This window comes from Pan troglodytes, chromosome 12, assembly GCF_028858775.2.
Source record: "Pan troglodytes isolate AG18354 chromosome 12, NHGRI_mPanTro3-v2.0_pri, whole genome shotgun sequence".
Taxonomy (NCBI): Eukaryota; Metazoa; Chordata; class Mammalia; order Primates; family Hominidae; genus Pan; species Pan troglodytes.
The window spans coordinates 15,995,871-16,020,438 of NC_072410.2; the positions used below are offsets into that span (position 1 = coordinate 15,995,871).

A 24,568-nucleotide genomic window follows, 5' to 3' on the forward strand; every position below is an offset into this window, starting at 1 on the left:
GTAAATTGAACTATTTTTTAGACCTGGAAACGCAGCAAAATTGAGACTTCTAGTTCAGCATGAAATAAACACTCTAAGAGCCCAGGAAAAACATGGCCTTCAACCTGCTCTGCTTGTACATTGGGCAAAATGCCTTCAGAAAACGGTGAGTTTTAAAGTATAAGCATTTTTAAAGAACATTACCTTAATTTTTTAAAATCATGAACTTTTTTATTGAAAGTTTTTTTGTTCTGGAAACAGCAGCTTGGTCATATTATGACAGATGTGTTTTTTATTGCTGCAAAATAGTTAATGTAGTTAAATATAAGCACTTAGAGGAGCAATGCCTGGCACACAGTGAATGTTACATATTAGCTGAGCTGTTACTGTTATTCCTTAATAATTAAGTTCTGATAATCAGCCTGAAAATTAAAAAAAAATTTAGCACAAGGCTTTGTAGGTAAGACCATTATAGATCTTTCTAAATACTTAAGGTGTGTTTTGTGTCACCATTAGGTGTAGATGGTCAGCCTTTTGAACAAACTGACACTACAGAAGAGGCAGGTTTCAGCTATCTAAAAATGGCAACTGTTAAAAAGTAGTTTGGATTGCTATGTTAGGGTGGTATCATTAGAAGCGTTTAAAAGTTGAGTGTAGAGGCCGGGTGCGGTGGCTCACACCTGTAATCCCAGCACGTTAGGAGGCCGAGGCGGGCAGATCACAAGGTCAGGAGATCGAGATCATTCCTGGCTAACACGGTGAAACCTCGTCTCTACTAAAAATACAAAAAAAAAAAAAAAATTAGCCGGGCGTGGTGGCGGGCGTCTGTAGTCCCAGCTACTTGGGAGGCTGAGGCAAGAGAATGGTGTGAACCCAGGAGGCGGAGCTTGCAGTGAGCCGAGATCGCGCCACTGCACTCCAGCCTGGGCTACAGAGCAAGACTCTGTCTCAAAAAAAAAAAAGTTGAGTGTAGAATGATCACTGGTGTTAAGGTGGTTTAGTTATTACAGTATTTGGAAGTTGAACAAATGACTATTGAGATACCATTTGGTTTTGACTTGAAATTTTAGCCAGTTCTTTCAACTTGTAAATGAACTTTAGATCTAATCATGCGTGTTCCTTAAAGTTGTGTGCTTTTAACTTTCTTTTTTAGGGCAGCGGTCTTAATTCTTTTTATGATCAACGAGAATACATAGGGAGAAGTGTTCATTATTGGAAGAAAGTTTTGCCATTGTTGAAGATAATAAAAAAGAAGAACAGTATTCCTGAACCTATTGATCCTCTGTTTAAACATTTTCATAGTGTAGACATTCAGGTAACAGAGTTCCTTTATGAATTTATTGGAGATGGGAATTTCCAGTTTATAAACAAAGACATGGAGCTATACACTGCTTAAATTAATTGCCTTGTTATTTAATAGTAATCTCGTTTTCTAAATTCACTAGCTCTCACACATAAGATATGACAGAGAAGAGTAATGAGATGTTTGTCTCTTAAGATCATATAAAATCTTTGGAAAATCATTTGGGTTTTTTTTTTTTTTTTTACGGAGTCTCGCTCTGTCGCCCAGGCTGGAGTGCAGTGGCGCGATCTCGGCTCACTGCAAGCTCCGCCTCCCGGGTTCACACCATTCTCCTGCCTCAGCCTCCCAAGTAGCTGGGACTACAGGCGCCCGCTACCACGCCCGGCTAATTTTTTGTATTTTTAGTAGAGACGGGGTTTCACCATGTTAGCCAGGATGGTCTCGATCTCCTGACCTCGTGATCCACCCGCCTCGGCCTCCCAAAGTGCTGGGATTACAGGCGTGAGCCACCGCGCCCGGCCTCATTTGGGTTTTATATTCTGAGTATAAACAATTTGACTAAAAACTATTCTGTGTGTTTAGGCATCAGAAATTGTTGAATATGAAGAAGACGCACACATAACTTTTGCTATATTGGATGTAGTAAATGGAAATATAGAAGATGCTATGACTGCTTTTGAATCTATACAAAGTGTTGTTTCTTATTGGAATCTTGCACTGGTAAGTAGATGCGGTACTTGAGCTAAAAGTTTTATTTATTTATTTATTATTTTTTTAAAAGACGGGGTTTCTCTGTTGGCCGGGCTAGAATGCAGTGGTACAATCTTGGCTCACTGCAACCTCTGCTTCCCAGGCTCAAGCGATTCTTGTGCCTCAGCTCCCGAGTAGCTGGGATTACAGGCATGAGCCACCATGCGTGGCCAAGCTAAAAGTTTTTTGTTTTAAAAACCTAATGATTTCATAAAAGCACTATTTGTATAGATTTTTCACAGGAAGGCAGAAGACATTGAAAATGATGCCCTTTCTCCTGAAGAACAAGAAGAATGCAAAAATTATCTGAGAAAGACCAGGGACTACCTAATAAAGATTATAGATGACAGTGATTCAAATCTTTCAGTGGTGAAGAAAGTAAGTAGCAGGTTGTTGTATGTACGTTCTTACTGATAACCCACTGGTCAATGTTTTTGCGTTGGTCTTATATTTTGGTAATTTCAAAAATACTCAGTAATATTTGTTATTAATGCACAGAAGGGATGTGTGTGTCTAAATGCTTATATTTGCTTGCTTTGTCTTAGGTTTGGTGTGTCTTTTTAAACTTGGGAATCTAGGTATATGCTCTTAAAAAGTACTTCTTGGGGAATTAGACAAGATTTCTAAGATAAGACATTGATTTTGTTATCTTAGCAGTGTAATCAAAACAAATATTATAACCTCAGGACTAATTCTTAATGAACTTTGCTGAAATTGAAAGTTGTCGCTGACAACTTAAGAGCATTTCTTCTCATCCTCATCAGCCATTGTGAACGCCCTTGTTTTCTTGCTGTCAGCTGTTTGAGATTGTCATGATGATGTTAAATTATGTTCAGTCTTCTGAGTGTTTTGTTGATTAATTTGTGTTACTACTCTTTTATTAGGATTTATGTTGTCTGGTGTATTGTAGCATCTGTATTTCTGTCACCATTGAAAATCAGTTAGAAAACATCAGTAACTTATTTTGTTCACTTGGAAAAGCTTTCCAAGTTAACATTCCTCTACAACTATCATGGTTAACAGAAGTAATAGAAAGAGCATGGACTTTAGAATCAGAAGATGTTAGATTGTACAACACTTTTCTGTGTTCATGAAGAAAAAAATAGAATAAAGACAAAAAATAATAATACAAAACAACAGAAAAACAAAGAAAAGATAATTAAAAAACACTTTCACGTGTATTATTATTTAAAGTGTAAAGTGCTTATTAAAGTGACAAAAATGTAAATAAGATAAAATATATCATTTTAGAGTTTTTACTTTTGGAATTTTTTGCAAATGAAAGCCCTCAATTAATGTCTTTTATTTTTAGTTGCCTGTGCCCCTCGAGTCTGTAAAAGAGATGCTTAAGTCAGTCATGCAGGAACTCGAAGCCTATAGTGAAGGAGGTCCTCTCTATACAAATGGTTCTTTGCGAAATGCAGATTCAGAAATAAAACATTCTACACCGTCTCATACCAGATATTCACTATCACCAAGTAAAAGTTACAAGGTAAACAGGAAAGAATGGAATCATTTCATTGTGAAATTGTTTCTGTTCTAAGTGTTTTAAATGCTCTTTTGTTATTTTTATTTTTTTTAGTATTCTCCCAAAACACCACCTCGATGGGCAGAAGATCAGAATTCTTTACTGAAAATGATTTGCCAACAAGTAGAGGCCATTAAGGTAAGTCACTTAATTTCTCTAGCTGTACTTTTTATGCCAAGATTCCTTCCCTGGCCACTCTCTCACTGTTTTTCTGAAGCTGGTCAGAATGTCCCCTTGCCATCCAAATAGTATGGCAAGGGGACATTTTGGTCTTTTTTTTTTTTTAAGACAGGGTCTTGTTCTGTTGTGCAGGCTGGAGTACAGTGGTATGATCACAGCTTACTGTGGCTTCGACCTCCTAGCTCAAGAGAGGCTCTTGGCTCAGCCTGCCACGAAGCCAGGACTACAGACAGTCACACGCCACCAGGCCCAGCTAATTGTTGTATTTTTTGTAGAGATGGGATTTTGCCATGTTGCCCAGGGTGGCCTTGAACTCCTGGCTCAAAGAATCCTCCTGCTTCAGCCACCCAAAGTGCTGGGATTGCAGGTGTGAGCCACTGTGCCCAGCCTACATACCTCGGTCTTGACCCTTTACCATATTTTGTTTTGTTTTGTTTTGTTTTGAGATGGAGTCTCACTCTGTTGCCCAGTCTGGAGTGCAATGGTGCGATCTTGGCTCACTGCAACCTCCACCTCCCAGGTTCAAGCGACTCTCCTGCCTCAGCCTCCCGAGTAGCTGGGATTACAGGCACCTGCCACCAGGCCCAGCTAATTTTTGTATTTTTAGTAGACACAGAGTTTCACCATGTTGGCCAAGCTGTTTTTGAACTTCTGACCTCAGGTGATCTGCCCGCCTTGGCCTCCCAAAGTGCTGAGATTACAGGTGTAAACCCCCGCACCCAGCCCTTTACCGTATTTTTGAAAGTACTTTATGTGTCTCTCTCCTCATCTTCCACAAAATTTGAGACCTTCAAAGGTAGAAACTGTTTTATTTAAAATATAAGAGTTCGTGGCACAGAGAAGTTTCCTGAGTGATTGAACTGCTACAATGTACTAATCATACTCTGGTCTATGAGTTCATTCCCAGATTAGCTGTGGATCACATGTGTTTCAAATGTATAGCTAGGAATTGAAAAGTGGTCTGAGCTTCAGAAAGTCTTACTATATTTTAATACTTCCATATGAATTTGACTTAATTATGTAAGGAAATAGTTATGTATATATATCTTATTTTAACAATAGGGTTCAAAGGAGCTTGACTTTTTTGGAATTGGAAATAAAAGTAGGTTCTTTCATGTTTATCAGGCAAGAACTAAATTACTCATACTGCTAAGGTTACATCAAGGATATGCTGATGTGTGGCGATTATTACAGTGTGATCAGCAGTATTTGCAACTTAAGAGAATACTGTTCGGTGGGGAAGACATTTTTGAATTTGCACAAAAGTTTTGAATGTTAATTCTGTGTAGTCGTGGCCTATGACAATTACATACAATTTTGACTTAACATACAGGTTTCCGGCTCCCAACATTGTATTCTGTGGAAGTATCGTGGAGCACTAATCCATGAGCTTGAAAAGCTTGGTACTAGTACTGACTCTGCCATTAATTAATGATCTTGGGCCAGTCACTTCCATTGTGACTGTTTGGCTTCTTATCTTTAAAATGAGAGAATTATTGAAGCCAGTTCTCATCACACTGAATGTTAAAAATTACAGTTACAGCAGTGATTGCAAATTCAAAGCTCTGGTGCGGATACCAACAGTGACCATAAAGTTTTCTAGGTGATTCCACTAGTTTCTTATTGGATGTGTATGTGTAGCATCTGGACTAGGCACTGTAGATGGATGAGTGGGGGAAATTTTATTTAGCTTGAAAATTGAGATAGTTTTGGACCTCATGGTTAGGTCTTTCTGGGAAATTTTTAATTGAAACACTTCTAGAAAAAGAAAGCAGACATGCTAGATCTGTCCCTGACCTCACTTGTTAGAACTGATCGGATTCCTGGGCTGATACAGAGAAGTTTGAAACTTTTCAAAATTTACCTGTTTTCTGATACCACTACAGTTTCTTTGGAAAAAGAATTTCCTGTTAAGTGTCTGTTTTGTAAGGGGACATTTTGTAGGTTCTAGGGTTGGGTATGGTGCTGTCATTTAGTTTTCTTCAGCAGAGATCAGGTAGCCACATAGCTACACTAGACGGCATTGGATCTGTCTGCCATCTTGTCAAGGCAGCAGAGTTGTGTTAAGAAAACATTTTTGGAGTCAGATCTGGTTCAAATTCCAGCTGTTATTCCCTGCATCCGTTTCTCTCATTTTAAGATAGGAGCTAATATTGTTTACCTAACAGTGTAGATAGTATAAAAATTAAGAGTTTAAGTGCATTGGATGTATTATTATATACATAATAAATTATCTGCAGCTACTACTTTTTTCCCTTTCCTGGTGGAGCATTTGAACATCACCTTGAGAATTAGTTGTATTTTGTTTCAGCACGGGGTTAAGTGAAAAGCTAATTTGGGGAGGTAACGCGGAATGTCAGGTAGTCCAGATTGCAGTGTAGAAAGAACACACTGAAAGGATGGTCAGTGTAATGTTAGAGGACTGTGAAAGTTGAGGAAAGAAGTTTAGTTTGTAGGTACTTGTTTTTTTGAGCAGGGAATTGTCTTGGCTGGAGGTGAACGTCAGAAAGGTTAATGTAGGCAAGTGTAGAATGGAAATGAAGGTGTGATCATTTAGGAGGTTATTTGTTTAGGTGAGAGAGTTAATAAATTAGGTTTTGTATTAATAAATGAAAATGGGAGCAGATAAATTTTTAACAAATTAAGAATCATATTTTAAAATCAGCACCAGGTACCTAGAACTCACTGGCAAATAGAAACTTTCAAAAGATATAATCAGGTCCGGGCGTGGTGGGTCACACCTATAATCCCAGCACTTTGGGAGGCTGAGGTGGTGGATCACTTGAGGTCAGGAGTTCAAGACTAGCCTGGCAAACATGGTGAAACCCCATCTCTACTATTACACAAAAAATTAGCCGGGCGTGCTGGCTGACGCCTGTAATCCGAGCTACTCAGGGCGCTGAAGTGGGAGAATTGCTTGAGCCCAGGAGGTGGAGGTTGCGGTGAGCCAAGATTGTGCCATTGCACTCCAGCCTGGACGACAGATTGAGACACCATCTCAAAAAAAAAAAAAAAATCGGTTATTTTAATTTAAAAGAGTAAGTTTCCCCAGCACTGTTTCTGGCATGATATAATTAAATGTTTAAAATTATTTGATATTTTTTTCTTCCAATAGAAAGAAATGCAGGAGTTGAAACTAAATAGCAGTAACTCAGCATCCCCTCATCGTTGGCCCACAGAGAATTATGGACCAGACTCGGTGCCTGATGGATATCAGGGGTCACAGACATTTCATGGGGCTCCACTAACAGGTGAGCTGGCAAGTGGATAATCGCATATTTTAGCAAAACTACGTTACTTCCCTCTTTTAAGTAGATAACATGTGAAATCACCTTGTTTATATATGTTTGTTAATATACATGTCAACATCTGTTTATATGTGACTTCAAAAGCTGTATTTGGTGTTACGGACATTTTTATAATCCCAAGCAGAGAAAACGAGCCGTATGTGATCACGTGTATATAAAGGCTTAAAGAACACTTAATCCACACCTCAGATGAGCTGAGATGAGATTATTCCTTAAACTGAAAAATGTTAATGAATAGAGTTATGCACTAAGAAATGCTTCATTAAGAACCTACACCTCTGGGGAATTATTTTGATGATAATGATGAGAGGCAGGATGTTATATAGGAGATCTTACTTAATTTGAAATATGGTTATATAAAGAAAGAAAAGGAGTTTGGACCTGAATCATACTGGGTTTTTAAGTTCTGCTCTATCACTTACTATAATAGCTGTGTAAGTTAACCTGTCTGAAATGTGGAGATAATACTTGCCTTACATAATTACTATGAGCATTTGTGTATGTGCAGGTGGGCGTGGGTGTGTATCAGACATTTATCAGAGTATACAGTAAACAGTTAATGAACTAAGGTTACTAATAGTGTTTACTGTGGGTTGGCTATGTGCAAAAGTGCTTTGTGAATGTAATTTGGTTTAATTACAGTAACTTAGAATGGCCGGTACCATTATTAATCCCTTTTTTATAAATAAGGAAATGAATAAAGAAAGGTTAGGTAACTTACTCATTATTATACAGCTAGTTATTGATAGAGCCGAGATTCACACTCCAGTGGTGTAACTCCAAAGCACTTGCCAGTATAATACATTGCTCCCAGGCAGCCAGAAATAACAAAATTGTTCCTTTTACGTACGACAGACTTCTGAAATGGTAGTAGTAGTAGTGCCCTTTTTTTTTCTCTTTTTAGCCCAGGAAAGATTTAGAATAAAATGTAGTTTAGATGAGCGCATTTGTGTGGTGGTTCATATAGTTAAGGCAGCCCCACTAGCCTTTTGTGATAGTATCTTCTCAACACAAGCAAAATAACAGAAAATCTTTGTGAAGTCAAGCTTATTAAATGTCATAAGTCATAGATAAGTATATGAAATGTCTAACGTTCAAACCTTGTTTTCTTAAAACCTTACACATCATATAGGTCCTTGTAAGAGGATAAACAAACCGGCTAGCCTTTCCTGGGGCTTTTTTAGTGATGTGTGCAGTCAGTTATTTGGTGCCTTGTGGGTCATGATTTCCATTTCTTCTGTGTACAGGCATAAAAGATCTTCTGTTCTTATACAAGCATGTAAATCCAACATTCTCATTGTCTCATTTTATTCTTGCAATGACCCTGTGAAATGTGTAGAAGCAGCACATCCTCATTTTACAATTGAGAAACATGGAGACTCCAAATGGATTATTTACAGGTTCACAAAACAGCTTTGTGGCACTGAAAGTGCGAGAGCCAAGATCTCCTGATTTCTGTTCCTGTGTTCATAGATTCTTTTTGCTTAATAAAAGTAAACATATGTCAAGATGGTCCTTGTTTTTTTAAAATAAGATGATTAAAATTAAAGATTAATGAGCTCATAGGAGATACTCAGAAGTACTGAACAGGGTGAAGAAAACTAAAAACTAACCACCTTATTAACATTTCTTATATTTGAGAGCATTTCCTTCTGGTTCTTTCTCTATACATATAGTATTTTTTATGAGATTGTTACCATGTTACTATGTTGTGTGTAGATGAGCTAGCCTGTTTTTTAAATGTTACTTTAGTTCTGAGCATTTTTAAACTTAAATGTTTTTTGAACATTAAGGAGTTCATGGTATCCCATCACATGGAAGTACTGTAAATTCTGTTCCTTTATTTATGTTGTTTCTGGTTTATGCCATTACAAATTCCAGGACACTGTCCTAGTTTTGTAGGGTATTCAAAATATTCAGTTTATGCTCTTACCACTAGTATCTGATAGTGCCATTTTCGCACTTTTGCTAATGCTGACTTACTAGTTTATAAAATCCTTTGCCAATTTGTAGGAACAAAAGTGATATCAATTTTTAAGTTTTTTTAATACTAGTCATGCTCAACAATTCATGCAAATGGCTGTTGGTAGTTTTGCCATCTTCAACGTGGGTACCTCCCAGTTGTTTGGTTTCTTGGTAAAACTCACACAAAACAGATGGAGAAGAGTTTGTATATCAACATGAATGTTAATGTGATTTTTTTAAAGCCAGCGAACACATTTATGTTCCTTGTGATCTCCTTTGCATGAATTTGTCAGGTAATTTTTTTGACCTGAACATTCTCATAATAGCTTCAGTTTGCACAATGCAACCTCATCATTTTACGGATTTTTCAAGGCTCACTTCAAAAACATGTTCCTTGAGGCCTATTAACATTTCTTTCCTAAATTGTCTATTCATATGGTGCTTTTAAAAGTTAGATTACTTTTAGTAGATTTATTAGAGCCGCACAGTTTAGAGTCAGTAGTCAATTAAAGTCCCTACTTAAACTTCAGACTAAGATTTTTTTTTTATTTAAAATTTTATTTTTTCTTTTTGCTTTCATGCAGACAGACATCTTGCAAGACTTTAAGATTCTTGGGCCATTTGTGTCAGGTTGTTCTGTGTTCTGTGCCTGCTTCCTCCCCATAGTAATTTCAAAATAGCTATCCTCACCTCTGTAAGGTTTCCAAAATCAAACTTGGGCCTCTGGCTAGCCTTTTCTAGGTCTTGATTTTTCAGTGCTTTCCAGAGGCAATTGTTTGGAACCTCTTGGCACAGTTTCTGTTTCTTTTTCCATGTACAGGCATAAAAGGTCTTTTGGTTGTTTTCTGGTAAAACTATCATAAAACAGTTCAAGCAAATGACTATTGGTAGTTTTGCCATTAACATGGGTGCCTTCTAGTCGTTTTGTTTCCTGGTAAAACACACAAAACAGAGGGAGCAGACAGTTTGTACATCAGCATGAGTGTTGATGTGCTTTTTATTTTAAGCCAGGGAACACATTTTATGTTACTTATGACATCCTGTCCATGAATTTGTCAGGTGATTTTTGAGCTGAACATTCTCAGTAATAGCTTTAGTTTACAAAATACAACCTAGTCTTTCTGCAGATTTTCTAGGCCCACTTCAAATGCATTGACCATCAGATGGCATCTTGGTTCCTTACGTCCTTTCTGTGACTGAATGTCCATAATTCCACATCATACTGATCTTTCTCAGAAAAGGCAACAGTTACTTTCTTCTTTATTCCTTTTTTAATGCTTGTGAGGTAGTTGTTCTTGTTGATCACAGCGATGCTATTCTCTTATTCTTCATGTCATATTTAGCAGTTTTTTTTCTAGTTTGTCATTTGATAATCTTGATTGGTGTATTTTGATGTACAGAAATTTAAAATTTATGTAGTTAAATCTTTCTTTAATTTCTATTGCCTTTGTATTTATAGCTCTTGCCTAGATAGTCTTAACTGTAGTATAGACTTTAACAGTGTTTTCTTTATTTTCTTTTTGTTTTTTTAGTTGCAACTACTGGCCCTTCAGTATATTATAGTCAGTCACCAGCATATAATTCCCAGTATCTTCTCAGACCAGCAGCTAATGTTACTCCCACAAAGGTAACAAAGGAATAATTTATACATTTATAATTATTTCCTTTTTAAATTGTTTAGGGTTCCTTCAGATAAATTCAAGAAAGCAGTTCAGTATTAAAACTTTTATGTCCCTTAAAATGTAGATATTTTAAATTTATCTCCAAATACAGAAATTATACTTCTTAGTCACCTTATTTTTGTGTTATAATAAGTGTGAATATTTAGAATATTTTAAAAATGGGAGTGGTGGTGGTGGATCCTTCATCGTTCTGTTTTAACAGAAATAGAACTGTAATGCCCTTGCTGACCCACTATGTGGTAAGTACTTTCAGGCCTGATACAGCTATATATGTAACAATTGATTGAAGACTCAATATTACAGTGGTAGTTGAATGTGACAGCTTTGAGGACAGAGTGTTGGGGTGCATTTAGACCCTTGCTCTTCTGCTTATTTTGACCACAGGCAAGTTTCTTAACCTCTCAATGCATCAGTTGCCTCACATGTAAAATGAGGATAATAATAATACCTTAATTCATAGGGTTTTTGAGGATATTAAAATGAGATAATAATGTAAAGTGCTTAGAACAGTGCCCAGCTGGCGCATTAATAAATGCTCAATAAATGTTATCATCATCATCATCATCATCATCATCATTGTTAACATCATTTGATAAATTAGGAATGAAGAAGGTATTTATTTTATGACTTTAGCTGTAGATTTTAAGATGCTATACATAATTTTCATTATATGCCAAGTATATATGCAAGTATCTTTGTAGTAATGTGGTTTTCTCTTAACCTACTTATGCCTAGTGCTCCATTATTGGAACACTAAGCTTATGGGACTTATTTATATCCTACTGCTCAAGGTCATTGCCAAGGTCTGATTTTTCACACAGAAAATTTGCAGCCTCTGGCATAAACGGGTTAATGATGTGTACTACATCCCCTAATGAGATCTTCTTCACTTCATATTCATGTTTGAAGTTTGTGAGAATTGGTTTGCATTTAGTTATCTGTAGTTTTGTAGACAATCTACAAAATGTTTTAACTTTCTGTCTTTTAGGGCCCAGTCTATGGCATGAATAGGCTTCCACCCCAACAGCATATTTATGCCTATCCTCAACAGATGCACACACCGCCAGTGCAAAGCTCATCTGCTTGTATGTTCTCTCAGGAGATGTATGGTCCTCCTGCATTGCGTTTTGAGTCTCCTGCAACAGGAATTCTATCGCCCAGGGGTGATGATTACTTTAATTACAATGTTCAACAGACAAGCACAAATCCACCTTTGCCAGAACCAGGATATTTCACAAAACCTCCGATTGCAGCTCATGCTTCAAGATCTGCAGAATCTAAGACTATAGAATTTGGGAAAACTAATTTTGTTCAGCCCATGCCGGGTGAAGGATTAAGGCCATCTTTGCCAACACAAGCACACACAACACAGCCAACTCCTTTTAAATTTAACTCAAATTTCAAATCAAATGATGGTGACTTCACGTTTTCCTCACCACAGGTTGTGACACAGCCCCCTCCTGCAGCTTACAGTAACAGTGAAAGCCTTTTAGGTCTCCTGACTTCAGATAAACCCTTGCAAGGAGATGGCTATAGTGGAGCCAAACCAATTCCTGGTGGTCAAACCATTGGGCCTCGAAATACATTCAATTTTGGAAGCAAAAATGTGTCTGGAATTTCATTTACAGAAAACATGGGGTCGAGTCAGCAAAAGAATTCTGGTTTTCGGCGAAGTGATGATATGTTTACTTTCCATGGTCCAGGGAAATCAGTATTTGGAACACCCACTTTAGAGACAGCAAACAAGAATCATGAGACAGATGGAGGAAGTGCCCATGGGGATGATGATGATGACGGTCCTCACTTTGAGCCTGTAGTACCTCTTCCTGATAAGATTGAAGTAAAAACTGGCGAGGAAGATGAAGAAGAATTCTTTTGCAACCGGGCGAAATTGTTTCGTTTCGATGTAGAATCCAAAGAATGGAAAGAACGTGGGATTGGCAATGTAAAAATACTGAGGCATAAAACATCTGGTAAAATTCGCCTTCTAATGAGACGAGAGCAAGTATTGAAAATCTGTGCAAATCATTACATCAGTCCAGATATGAAATTGACACCAAATGCTGGATCAGACAGATCTTTTGTATGGCATGCCCTTGATTATGCAGATGAGTTGCCAAAACCAGAACAACTTGCTATTAGGTTCAAAACTCCTGAGGAAGCAGCACTTTTTAAATGCAAGTTTGAAGAAGCCCAGAGCATTTTAAAAGCCCCAGGAACAAATGTAGCCACAGCGTCAAATCAGGCTGTCAGAATTGTAAAAGAACCCACAAGTCATGATAACAAGGATATTTGCAAATCTGATGCTGGAAACCTGAATTTTGAATTTCAGTTTGCAAAGAAAGAAGGGTCTTGGTGGCATTGTAACAGCTGCTCATTAAAGAATGCTTCAACTGCTAAGAAATGTGTATCATGCCAAAATCTAAACCCAAGCAATAAAGAGCTCGTTGGCCCACCATTAGCTGAAACTGTTTTTACTCCTAAAACCAGCCCAGAGAATGTTCAAGATCGATTTGCATTGGTGACTCCAAAGAAAGAAGGTCACTGGGATTGTAGTATTTGTTTAGTAAGAAATGAACCTACTGTATCTAGGTGCATTGCGTGTCAGAATACAAAATCTGCTAACAAAAGTGGATCTTCATTTGTTCATCAAGCTTCATTTAAATTTGGCCAGGGAGATCTTCCTAAACCTATTAACAGTGATTTCAGATCTGTTTTTTCTACAAAGGAAGGACAGTGGGATTGCAGTGCATGTTTGGTACAAAATGAGGGGAGCTCTACAAAATGTGCTGCTTGTCAGAATCCGAGAAAACAGAGTCTACCTGCTACTTCTATTCCAACACCTGCCTCTTTTAAGTTTGGTACTTCAGAGACAAGTAAAACTCTAAAAAGTGGATTTGAAGACATGTTTGCTAAGAAGGAAGGACAGTGGGATTGCAGTTCATGCTTAGTGCGAAATGAAGCAAATGCTACAAGATGTGTTGCTTGTCAGAATCCGGATAAACCAAGTCCATCTACTTCTGTTCCAGCTCCTGCCTCTTTTAAGTTTGGTACTTCAGAGACAAGCAAGGCTCCAAAGAGCGGATTTGAGGGAATGTTCACTAAGAAGGAAGGACAGTGGGATTGCAGTGTGTGCTTAGTAAGAAATGAAGCCAGTGCTACCAAATGTGTTGCTTGTCAGAATCCAGGTAAACAAAATCAAACTACTTCTGCAGTTTCAACACCTGCCTCTTCAGAGACAAGCAGGGCTCCAAAGAGCGGATTTGAGGGAATGTTCACTAAGAAGGAGGGACAGTGGGATTGCAGTGTGTGCTTAGTAAGAAATGAAGCCAGTGCTACCAAATGTATTGCATGTCAGAGTCCAGGTAAACAAAATCAAACTACTTCTGCAGTTTCAACACCTGCCTCTTCAGAGACAAGCAAGGCTCCAAAGAGCGGATTTGAGGGAATGTTCACTAAGAAGGAAGGACAGTGGGATTGCAGTGTGTGCTTAGTAAGAAATGAAGCCAGTGCTACCAAATGTATTGCTTGTCAGTGTCCAAGTAAACAAAATCAAACAACTGCAATTTCAACACCTGCCTCTTCGGAGATAAGCAAGGCTCCAAAGAGTGGATTTGAAGGAATGTTCATCAGGAAAGGACAGTGGGATTGTAGTGTTTGCTGTGTACAAAATGAGAGTTCTTCCTTAAAATGTGTGGCTTGTGATGCCTCTAAACCAACTCATAAACCTATTGCAGAAGCTCCTTCAGCTTTCACACTGGGCTCAGAAATGAAGTTGCATGACTCTCCTGGAAGTCAGGTGGGAACAGGATTTAAAAGTAATTTCTCAGAAAAAGCTTCTAAGTTTGGCAATACAGAGCAAGGATTCAAATTTGGGCATGTGGATCAAGAAAATTCACCTTCATTTATGTTTCAGGGTTCTTCTAATACAGAATTTAAGTCAACCAAAGAAGGATTTTCCATCCCTGTGTCTGCTGATGGATTTAAATTTGGCATTTCGGAACCAGGAAATCAAGAAAAGAAAAGTGAAAAGCCTCTTGAAAATGATACTGGCTTCCAGGCTCAGGATATTAGTGGCCAGAAGAATGGCAGTGGTGTGATTTTTGGCCAAACAAGTAGCACTTTTACATTTGCAGATCTTGCAAAATCAACTTCAGGAGAAGGATTTCAGTTTGGCAAAAAAGACCCCAATTTCAAGGGATTTTCAGGTGCTGGAGAAAAATTATTCTCATCACAATACGGTAAAATGGCCAATAAAGCAAACACTTCTGGTGACTTTGAGAAAGATGATGATGCCTATAAGACTGAGGACAGCGATGACATCCATTTTGAACCAGTAGTTCAAATGCCTGAAAAAGTAGAACTTGTAACAGGAGAAGAAGATGAAAAAGTTCTGTATTCACAGCGGGTAAAACTATTTAGATTTGATGCTGAGGTAAGTCAGTGGAAAGAAAGGGGCTTGGGGAACTTAAAAATTCTCAAAAACGAGGTCAATGGCAAACTAAGAATGCTGATGCGAAGAGAACAAGTACTAAAAGTGTGTGCTAATCATTGGATAACAACTACAATGAACCTGAAGCCTCTCTCTGGATCAGATAGAGCATGGATGTGGTTAGCCAGTGATTTCTCTGATGGTGATGCCAAACTAGAGCAGTTGGCAGCAAAATTTAAAACACCAGAGCTGGCTGAAGAATTCAAGCAGAAATTTGAGGAATGCCAGCGGCTTCTGTTAGACATACCACTTCAAACTCCCCATAAACTTGTAGATACTGGCAGAGCTGCCAAGTTAATACAGAGAGCTGAAGAAATGAAGAGTGGACTGAAAGATTTCAAAACATTTTTGACAAATGATCAAACAAAAGTCACTGAGGAAGAAAATAAGGGTTCAGGTACAGGTGCAGCCGGTGCCTCAGACACAACAATAAAACCCAATCCTGAAAACACTGGGCCCACATTAGAATGGGATAACTATGATTTAAGGGAAGATGCTTTGGATGATAGTGTTAGTAGTAGCTCAGTACATGCTTCTCCATTGGCAAGTAGCCCTGTGAGAAAAAATCTTTTCCGTTTTGGTGAGTCAACAACAGGATTTAACTTCAGTTTTAAATCTGCTTTGAGTCCATCTAAGTCTCCTGGCAAGTTGAATCAGAGTGGGACTTCAGTTGGCACTGATGAAGAATCTGATGTTACTCAAGAAGAAGAGAGAGATGGACAGTACTTTGAACCTGTTGTTCCTTTACCTGATCTAGTTGAAGTATCCAGTGGTGAGGAAAATGAACAAGTTGTTTTTAGTCACAGGGCAAAACTCTACAGATATGATAAAGATGTTGGTCAATGGAAAGAAAGGGGCATTGGTGATATAAAGATTTTACAGAATTATGATAATAAGCAAGTTCGTATAGTGATGAGAAGGGACCAAGTATTAAAACTTTGTGCCAATCACAGAATAACTCCAGACATGACTTTGCAAAATATGAAAGGAACAGAAAGAGTATGGTTGTGGACTGCATATGATTTTGCAGATGGAGAAAGAAAAGTAGAGCATTTAGCTGTTCGTTTTAAACTACAGGATGTTGCAGACTCGTTTAAGAAAATTTTTGATGAAGCAAAAACAGCCCAGGAAAAAGATTCTTTGATAACACCTCATGTTTCTCGGTCAAGCACTCCCAGAGAGTCACCATGTGGCAAAATTGCTGTAGCTGTATTAGAAGAAACCACAAGAGAGAGGACAGATGTTACTCAGGGTGATGATGTAGCAGATGCAGCTTCAGAAGTTGAAGTGTCTAGCACATCTGAAACAACAACAAAAGCGGTGGTTTCTCCTCCAAAGTTTGTATTTGGTTCAGAGTCTGTTAAAAGCATTTTTAGTAGTGAAAAATCAAAACCATTTGCATTCGGCAACACTTCAGCCACTGGGTCTTTGTTTGGATTTAGTTTTAATGCACCTTTGAAAAGTAACAATAGTGAAACTAGTTCAGTAGCCCAGAGTGGATCTGAAAGCAAAGTGGAACCTAACAAATGTGAACTGTCAAAGAACTCTGATATCGAACAGTCTTCAGATAGCAAAGTCAAAAATCTCTCTGCTTCCTTTCCAACGGAAGAATCTTCAATCAACTACACATTTAAAACACCAGAAAAGGGTAGGTACTTTGTTGTTAAAGTTAAGCACAATTTTTCTTTCTTTTAATGTTTAGCTTGATGCAGACTCTTTGTAGGATACTAATGTTGGGATATAAATGATGCTTTGTGAACACCCCCAAAATATTTGAGCAATTTTTTTTCTCCCTTAATAAGTTCACGGTGAAGTTTCAAAGAGCAAGAGAACTTAGTTTAAGACATTTCAGTAACTAGAAGATACTTTTATCATGCTAGGGCAGAGCAAAAGAACTCGGTACGGTATACGGACTCATGCTTGAATCATGCGCATTAACGTGAGTCTTTTTTTAAAGTGTTCATTTTCATTTGTTCAGTTTCTTTTGTCACTCAGAAAACATGATATTGAGGCTGGGCACGGTGGCTCACTCCTAGAATGCCAGCACTTTGGGAGGTTGAGGTGGGCAGATCACTTGAGCTCAAGAGTTCGAGACCAGCCTGGCCAACATGGTGAAACCCTGTTTCTACTGAAAATACAAAAATGAGCCGGGCGTGGTGGTGTGTGCCTATGATTAGCAGCTACTTAGGAGGCTGAGGCAGGAGGATCACTTGAGCACAGGAGATGGAGGTAGCAGTGAGCTGAAATCATGCCACTGCACTCCAGCCTGACTGTGAGTGACTGAGTGAGACTTTGTCTCCAAAAAAACAAAAAAAAAAAAAACATGATATTGAGATGTTCTCATTTTATGTGTTGTATGTCAGTCTTGCTCATGTATTAAATGAGCAAAGAATGAAACTACAGGGATAAATGAATATGTAAGACAGTCAGATTGGTGGTATAAATTGAGGGATTCTGGCTTTTTATGTTTTAAAAGCATATTCATTTTGTTTCCTAAAATGTTAAAAAACGAAATATTGTTTATTTTCTAGGATTTAATTTTAGCCTTTTTAAATCTAATCCCATGGCCTTTTGGACTAGCACCCCTTCCTCACAGCCTGAGAGCAAAGGTATAGAACTAGCATTCTCAGTATGAGATAACAGCAGTTTTTAGCAGCTGGTAGCCCTTAGCAAAGTATTAATAACTGTGGCTGTATGAAATGAAGTACTTACCACTACAACATGCATGTTAAAGAATGCCAGTTTAAGCAAAGTACCTTTTGACTGGTGGCATGACACCCTTGTTGGTTTGTTTTTTAAAATGTACTGGGATGCTGATTTGTAATGTACTTCATTGCTCTGCTATTTGAGGTCTGCTCAATGAAGACCTATGTTTTATCTAATGTTTATCTTTAGCCACTAACGTCTGCCAGTATTCGCATGTAGTGGCAACGGCATGTATACAGTATGGAAGAGTGTCCCTGTAGGGCTGTTCTTTTGTGCATGGTTTAGAAAAATGTTGTATTTGAAAATGGACCCCGTTTTTAACAGCCAGCATTCTACAGCTTGCATATTATGTATGTTGCACAGATCATTTTTAGAAGTGTGCCTTCTAGAGTGGAACAAGAAGTGGGATCTGTTGAAGGCCTTCAAGAACAGGTTAGGGAAGTGAAATCTCACCCTTAGTGACCAGTAACACATCTTAGCCATGCCAAACAAGTACAATGATAAAGTAACAATCTCTGATTTTTTTTTAAGTATACCAGTTTTATTACCAGCTAAGGTAGCTCTTAATCTTTTATTTTAAAGATACGGTCTTTGAGAAATGTGAAAAGTGTTAACTTAAAAGTGGATGTATACTTGCGTACAGTTTCTGTGAGCTCTAGGTTAGGAATCCCTGACCTAAGAACGAATGTGCCTATACACTACTGTAGAACATAGAGCCTTATTCTGTTTTGAATCTGATAATGTCATTGTCCCAAGGGACCTTAGAAATGAAGACTTTAGACATGAGTAAACTGAGGCCAAGAGAGGCTATCTGATTTACCCAAGGGGTCTTTACTGAGTAATAGCAGAAGTGGAACAAGAATCTGTATCTTACGGTGTACTGTTATTTCTCCTAGCTAGGAAATGATACTAAGTTTTTGTTTATAATGAAGGAGAGGGACAAATTTCACATTGTAAAAGGAAGGGCACTGGTTCTGCAGAGCAGTGTCATCCAATAGAAATAAAATATAACCTGTGTATGTAATTTAAAATTGTCATTTGGTGCAATGGCTTGTGCCTGTAATCCCAGTTACTTGGGAGGCTGAGGCAGAGGGATCACTTGAGCCCACAAGTTCCAGGCTTTAGTGAACTGTGATCACATCACTGCACTCCAGCTCTGGGTGACAAAGCAAGACCGCATCTCAAATAAATAAATAAATAAATTTTCTAGTAGCCATATTAAAAAGAATAAAAAGAAACAGTTAAAAAGGGAAACAGATGAAAGTAACTTTATTGATAGATTTGATTTAACTCGTTATGTCCAAAATATCATTTTAACTTCTAATTAATATAAAAATTAATGATATTTTACATTATTGTATTTCACCAAGTCTTCAAAATCCAGTGTGTGTGTTTACACTTACTGTTAGCACGTCTTGATTTGGACTAGCCACCTTGTGAGGTTTTAATAGAGTGTGGCTAGGCTACCATATTGGACACCATAGCTCTCAGACTGTTTCCCTATCACTAGTTGGTATACGTGGCATGCTTCATAACTGGCTTACTTTATTAAACTCCTTTAGCCAGAAGTTCAGAACAGGTTGCATATAGAAGTTTTTTCTCTTTCTAATTTTTTGCCCTTTGCATTGATGGTGGCTAGGGATGGGTTGTTTTCAGCCATATGAATGGTCTTAGATTTTATAGTGTTAGCTACCTATAGAGTCACAGTTTTTATTTAATTTTACCTAGTATCATGCTTGAACATAGGCAAACTAGATGCAACTCTAGTCACCTTCCATTCTTGGCAATTGTTAACTTTCCTTACAGGAACTAATCACAGTTGGCTTTGGATTAGTTTCATATGTATAGTAATACTTGCTTATGTTTTAAGATTTTTTTCAATTGCTGCAAATGCATGGATATTTTGGTAAACTATTGTATGCTAAGTATAGTTAGGCAACACTTTAAAATTTTTAACCTTTATAAATTCTAGAAATTTATAGTAATTCTTTTCAATGACTATTAAGTAAACACAAATTTTTTTTTGTTTTCTTTGGTTTTAAATAGATTCTGTGTTCACTTAGGGTTTTTGGTAGAACACTAAATCAGGATGCTAATTCTAGTTCATGATTATCATGCATCTCTGCATCAAAGTGTATGTGTTTTTTATCAGTATGCTGTTTTAACCTATAGATAGGTTCCATGGTTTTTATTTTCAGGTAGAGTATTAACGTCAATACTTAATACCTTATCTTTGTCAATTTTTTTGACTGGTGTTACAGCAAAAGAGAAGAAAAAACCTGAAGATTCTCCCTCAGATGATGATGTTCTCATTGTATATGAACTAACTCCAACCGCTGAGCAGAAAGCCCTTGCAACCAAACTTAAACTTCCTCCAACTTTCTTCTGCTACAAGAATAGACCAGATTATGTTAGTGAAGAAGAGGAGGATGGTAAAACTTTTGTTATTTCAAAAATCCTCTGTTCCCGCTAATCTTAGTAAAATTGGGAGTATGGTTTAATTATTTTAAGCCTGCCTCTTAGAACTTATCACTAATATCCTTGCAGGTAGATATTTACCCTAAATGTATGTGTAAATGGTCAATGGATATAATGATCAAAAGGACTGCAGTCATTAAGCAAGCATTTTTTGGATGGCTAATGTGCCAGGCACGTGTTTTGAGGGGATTTAAAATAAGTATAATTTTGCTGGAGTCTTAAAGATGTGGAAGAGAGAGAGAAGGCAGACAAGGTTCCAGTGGAAAACTTTGTATACGGGAACAGTTTTTAAGCTGGACAGTTAAATAAAAGTCTCAATAGAATCAGTTGGACAGTGGTATATAGTATTGGGTTATGGGACAAGGAGATCGGAAGATGAACTAAAATGAGAGCAGCTCAAACAAGATGAGAGGCTGAGCTAAAGCTCTAGCAGAAAGAGAGGTATTAAAGATATAAAATTGGCTGCAATTCAAATGTGGAGAGTGAGAAATGGTGAAGTTGGAGGTAGTCCCTAAGCAAGGAAAACCCCCCAAAATTAACTAGAAATTATTTTAATCAATTGTATTTTAAGATGAAGATTTCGAAACAGCTGTCAAGAAACTTAATGGAAAACTATATTTGGAAGGCTCAGAAAAATGTAGACCCTTGGAAGAAAATACAGCAGGTATGTTAAGTGTAAAGGACATTTATAATGCTTTTAACAAGTCTTCTATTTAGAAGGAATAACCTAGTCTGATAATTTCTATAATTATCGATTTTACTATGCCCATGGTGATTTAGAAAACTTAAAACTAACAGGTGAAAATATTCTTTTCTGGGTGGTCCTTGTTTTTCATTAGTATGTACAGGTCTTGTTACCTGGGTCTGTGGATTATATTGATGACTACCATTGTTGTAGAGAAGTTGGGCTTCATCTAATTTCGTTTGCTTTGTGTTGTACTGATTTTTCAGATAATGAGAAAGAATGTATTATTGTTTGGGAAAAGAAACCAACAGTTGAAGAGAAGGCAAAAGCAGATACGTTAAAACTTCCACCTACATTTTTTTGTGGAGTCTGTAGTGATACTGATGAAGACAATGGAAATGGGGAAGACTTTCAATCAGAGCTTCAAAAAGTTCAGGAAGCTCAAGTAAGAACATCTCTAATAAATTTTCCTTCTAGTTCCATTGCCTTTGTTGATGCAGTAAACTTTAGAATGTTCTTATTTATTTATTTTTGAGACAGAATTTTACTCTTGTTGCCCAGGCTGGAGTGCAATGGTATGCTCGTGGCTCAATGCAGCCTTCATCTCCCAGGTTCAAGTGAATCTCCTTCCTCAGCCTCCCGAGTAGTTGGGATTACAGGCACCTGCCACCACGCCTGGCTAATTTTTGTATTTTTAGTAGAGACGGGATTTCGCCATGTTGGGCAGGCTGGTCTGGAACTCCGGACCTCAGGTGATGCGCCTGACCTAGAATGTTCTTACCAAATAATAATAATGGGTTGTGGCTACTAAATGGGTTTAAGGGTCTGGACTAATCAGCTATGGCCAGGAAAGAAGGAATTTTAATTTTGTTCTACACAGGGGCTATATGCCAAAAGCTACAAAACACTGATGAAATAAAAAATCTAAATTAATGGAAAGGTTATATACTGTTTATGGATTGGAAAACTCAAAATAACTAGAATATCAGTTTTCCGAAATTGATCTATAGATTTAACACAACACCAGTCAAAACCCCTCCAGGAATTTTTTTTTTTTTTTTTGGGGGGATGGAGTTTCGCTCTGTCACCAGGCTGGAGTGCAGTGGGGCGATCTCTGCTCGCTACAACCTCTGCCTCCCAGGTTCAAGTGATTCTCCTGCCTCAGCCTCCCAAGCAGCTGGGACTACAGGCATGTGCCACCACGCCCAGCTAATTTTTGTATTTTTTTAGTAGAGACAGGGTTTCACCATGTTGACCAGGATGGTCTCAATCTCTTGACCTCGTGATCCACCCACCTTGGCCTCCCAAAGTGCTGGGATTACAGGCGTGAGCCACCGCGCCTGGCCAGGAATTCTTTATGGATGTACACAAGTGAATTCTAAAATTTCTATGGTAAGAAAAGATTGTACATTTGTTACAGTTGATGAATCTACATTGACACATCATCACCTAATGTTTTTACATTTTTGTCAAAAATTTTTAACTATTGATACAATCGTGATTTTTATTAAATCTGTGAATGACATTGCATTTTCAAATGTTCAGAAAACTAACTTTGCATTCCAGCGTAAACCTCACTTGGTCATGGTATAATTTTGTTGTGTGGTTGCATTCAATTTGCATAAATCTTGTTATAAATTTTTGGGTTTATATTTATCAGGATACTAGTAGTTTTCTGATACTGTCTTTGGTTTCCATGTAAGAGTAATGCTGGTTGGGCTCAGTGATATGTGTGTGTAGTCCCAGCTATTTGGGAGGCTGAGTAGGAGGATTGCTCGGGAGTCCAGGAGTTCCAGGCTGCAGTGCGCTATGATTGTGCCTGTGTATAGCCACTGCTCTCCAGCCTGGACAACAACATAGTGAGACCGCCTCTTTAAAAAATGGTAATACTGGTATCATAAAATGAATTGAGAAGTATTTTCTGTATTGCTGTTTTCTGGAAGAGACTTGGTTGTTGACTTGGTGCCATTTTCCCTTTAAATGTTGAGCAGTTTTTACCAATGAAACCACGTCTGGAGTTTTCTTAAGTTTTAAAAAATACTATTGATTTCTCTTCTTTATTATTTCCTTCTTGCCTTGGATTTTGCACTTTTTTTCTAGTTTCTTTTTTTTTTTTTGGCTTTTGAGACAGTCTCGCTCTGTCTCCCAGGCTGGAGTGCAGTGGCATGATCTCAGCTCACTGCAACCTCTGCCTCCTGGGTTCAAGCAATTCTCATGTCTCAGCCACCCGAGTAGCTGCGATTATAGGCGTGGCTAATTTTTGTATTTTTAGTAGAGACGGGGTTTCACCATGTTGGTAAGGCTGGTCTCGAACTCCTGACTTCAAGTGATCCTCCTGACTTGGCCTCCCAAAGTGCTGGGATTGCAGGCATGAGCCTCTGGGCCCGGCCTAGTTTCTTAATTTAAAAAAAGCTTAAATTATGAATTTAAGATCATTCTTTATTTCTAGTATAAGTATTTAATTCTATAAGTTTCCTTCTAAGCACTTCCTAGCTGCAACTGGCAAGTTTTAATATGTGATATTTTCTCTTTCATGCAGTTTGAAATATTTTATTTTCCTTGAGACGTTCTTTTTGATCTGTACGTTAGATGCTACTGTGCCATTTCCAAATATTTGGTGATTTTCCTTCTGTATATCATTCTCTTATTGATTTCTAGTTTAATTCCTTTATGGTTTATGAAAATATTTTGAATAATTTCAGTTCTCTTAAATGTTGTGAGGTCTGTCTTGGTGAATGTCTTCTGTGCACTTGAGAAGAAAGTAGAGTCTCTTTTTTTGTTGACATTGTGCCATTGGCAGTTCCAGTTTTTTTGGGCTGCTGTAGCACCCAGGCTGGGTTACAGGAGTGGCAGAAAAACTCCATGTGGATCTTAACCTCCAGATTATCTCTCTGGTCCCAAGATCCTTATTCTTCCTGTTTTTATCCACCTTTCTAAGGCTTCTTAGAGGTGCTCTGTATGTTTCAGTGTAGGCATTTAGTTATAGGTTTTGAGGAGAGATAGGGTGAAGTGTGTTTATTCTGTCTTCTCCAGAAGCCCAAGTTCTCAATTCCCTTTGAAATAGATATATAATCTGTTTTGTAAATTAGCATTTAAGTGGCATAGTATTTTGTGACTTCCTCTTTGCAGAAATCTCAGACAGAAGAAATAACTAGCACAACTGACAGTGTATATACAGGTGGGACTGAAGTGATGGTACCTTCTTTCTGTAAATCTGAAGAACCTGATTCTATTACCAAATCCATTAGTTCACCATCTGTTTCCTCTGAAACTATGGACAAACCTGTAGATTTGTCAACTAGAAAGGAAATTGATACAGATTCTACAAGCCAAGGTAAATCTTGATATATGTTTATCATGTGTTACATAAGGGACACCTTATATTTGAGAAGATAGACTTTTAAAGGCTGATCCTGAAAACTCCCTTTAAAACACATTTTGATATGTATAAAGGGGCATCTTACTAGTAGTAATAATAATAACCAGAAAAATTATACTGTCTTTGCCAACAA

At 37.7% G+C, this 24,568-nt stretch overlaps 1 protein-coding gene across 18 annotated transcripts in view; it reads left to right on the forward strand.

The window, feature by feature from the left end:
• LOC736102 (E3 SUMO-protein ligase RanBP2-like) overlaps nucleotides 1-24,568 on the forward strand; it is a 64,915-nt gene that overhangs the window by 31,673 nt on the left and 8,674 nt on the right. For 6 of the 18 annotated variants that reach the window (XM_054678690.2, XM_054678691.2, XM_063789451.1 and 3 more), the window contains 14 exons: nucleotides 22-145; nucleotides 1,133-1,294; nucleotides 1,865-2,002; nucleotides 2,264-2,410; nucleotides 3,345-3,524; nucleotides 3,615-3,698; nucleotides 6,856-6,991; nucleotides 10,546-10,640; nucleotides 11,684-16,835; nucleotides 17,719-17,796; nucleotides 20,155-20,325; nucleotides 20,943-21,035; nucleotides 21,323-21,501; nucleotides 24,162-24,390. In XM_054678690.2, coding sequence (XP_054534665.1) covers nucleotides 22-145; nucleotides 1,133-1,294; nucleotides 1,865-2,002; nucleotides 2,264-2,410; nucleotides 3,345-3,524; nucleotides 3,615-3,698; nucleotides 6,856-6,991; nucleotides 10,546-10,640; nucleotides 11,684-16,835; nucleotides 17,719-17,796; nucleotides 20,155-20,325; nucleotides 20,943-21,035; nucleotides 21,323-21,501; nucleotides 24,162-24,390 — 6,968 coding nt within the window. Of the gene's footprint in view, nucleotides 1-21; nucleotides 146-1,132; nucleotides 1,295-1,864; nucleotides 2,003-2,263; nucleotides 2,411-3,344; nucleotides 3,525-3,614; nucleotides 3,699-6,855; nucleotides 6,992-8,387; nucleotides 10,520-10,545; nucleotides 10,641-11,683; nucleotides 16,836-17,182; nucleotides 17,681-17,718; nucleotides 17,797-20,154; nucleotides 20,326-20,942; nucleotides 21,036-21,322; nucleotides 21,502-24,161; nucleotides 24,391-24,568 lie in introns of those variants that run through there. The other 12 variants (XM_054678700.1, XM_054678701.2, XM_054678695.2 and 9 more) reach the window with 10 other exon arrangements.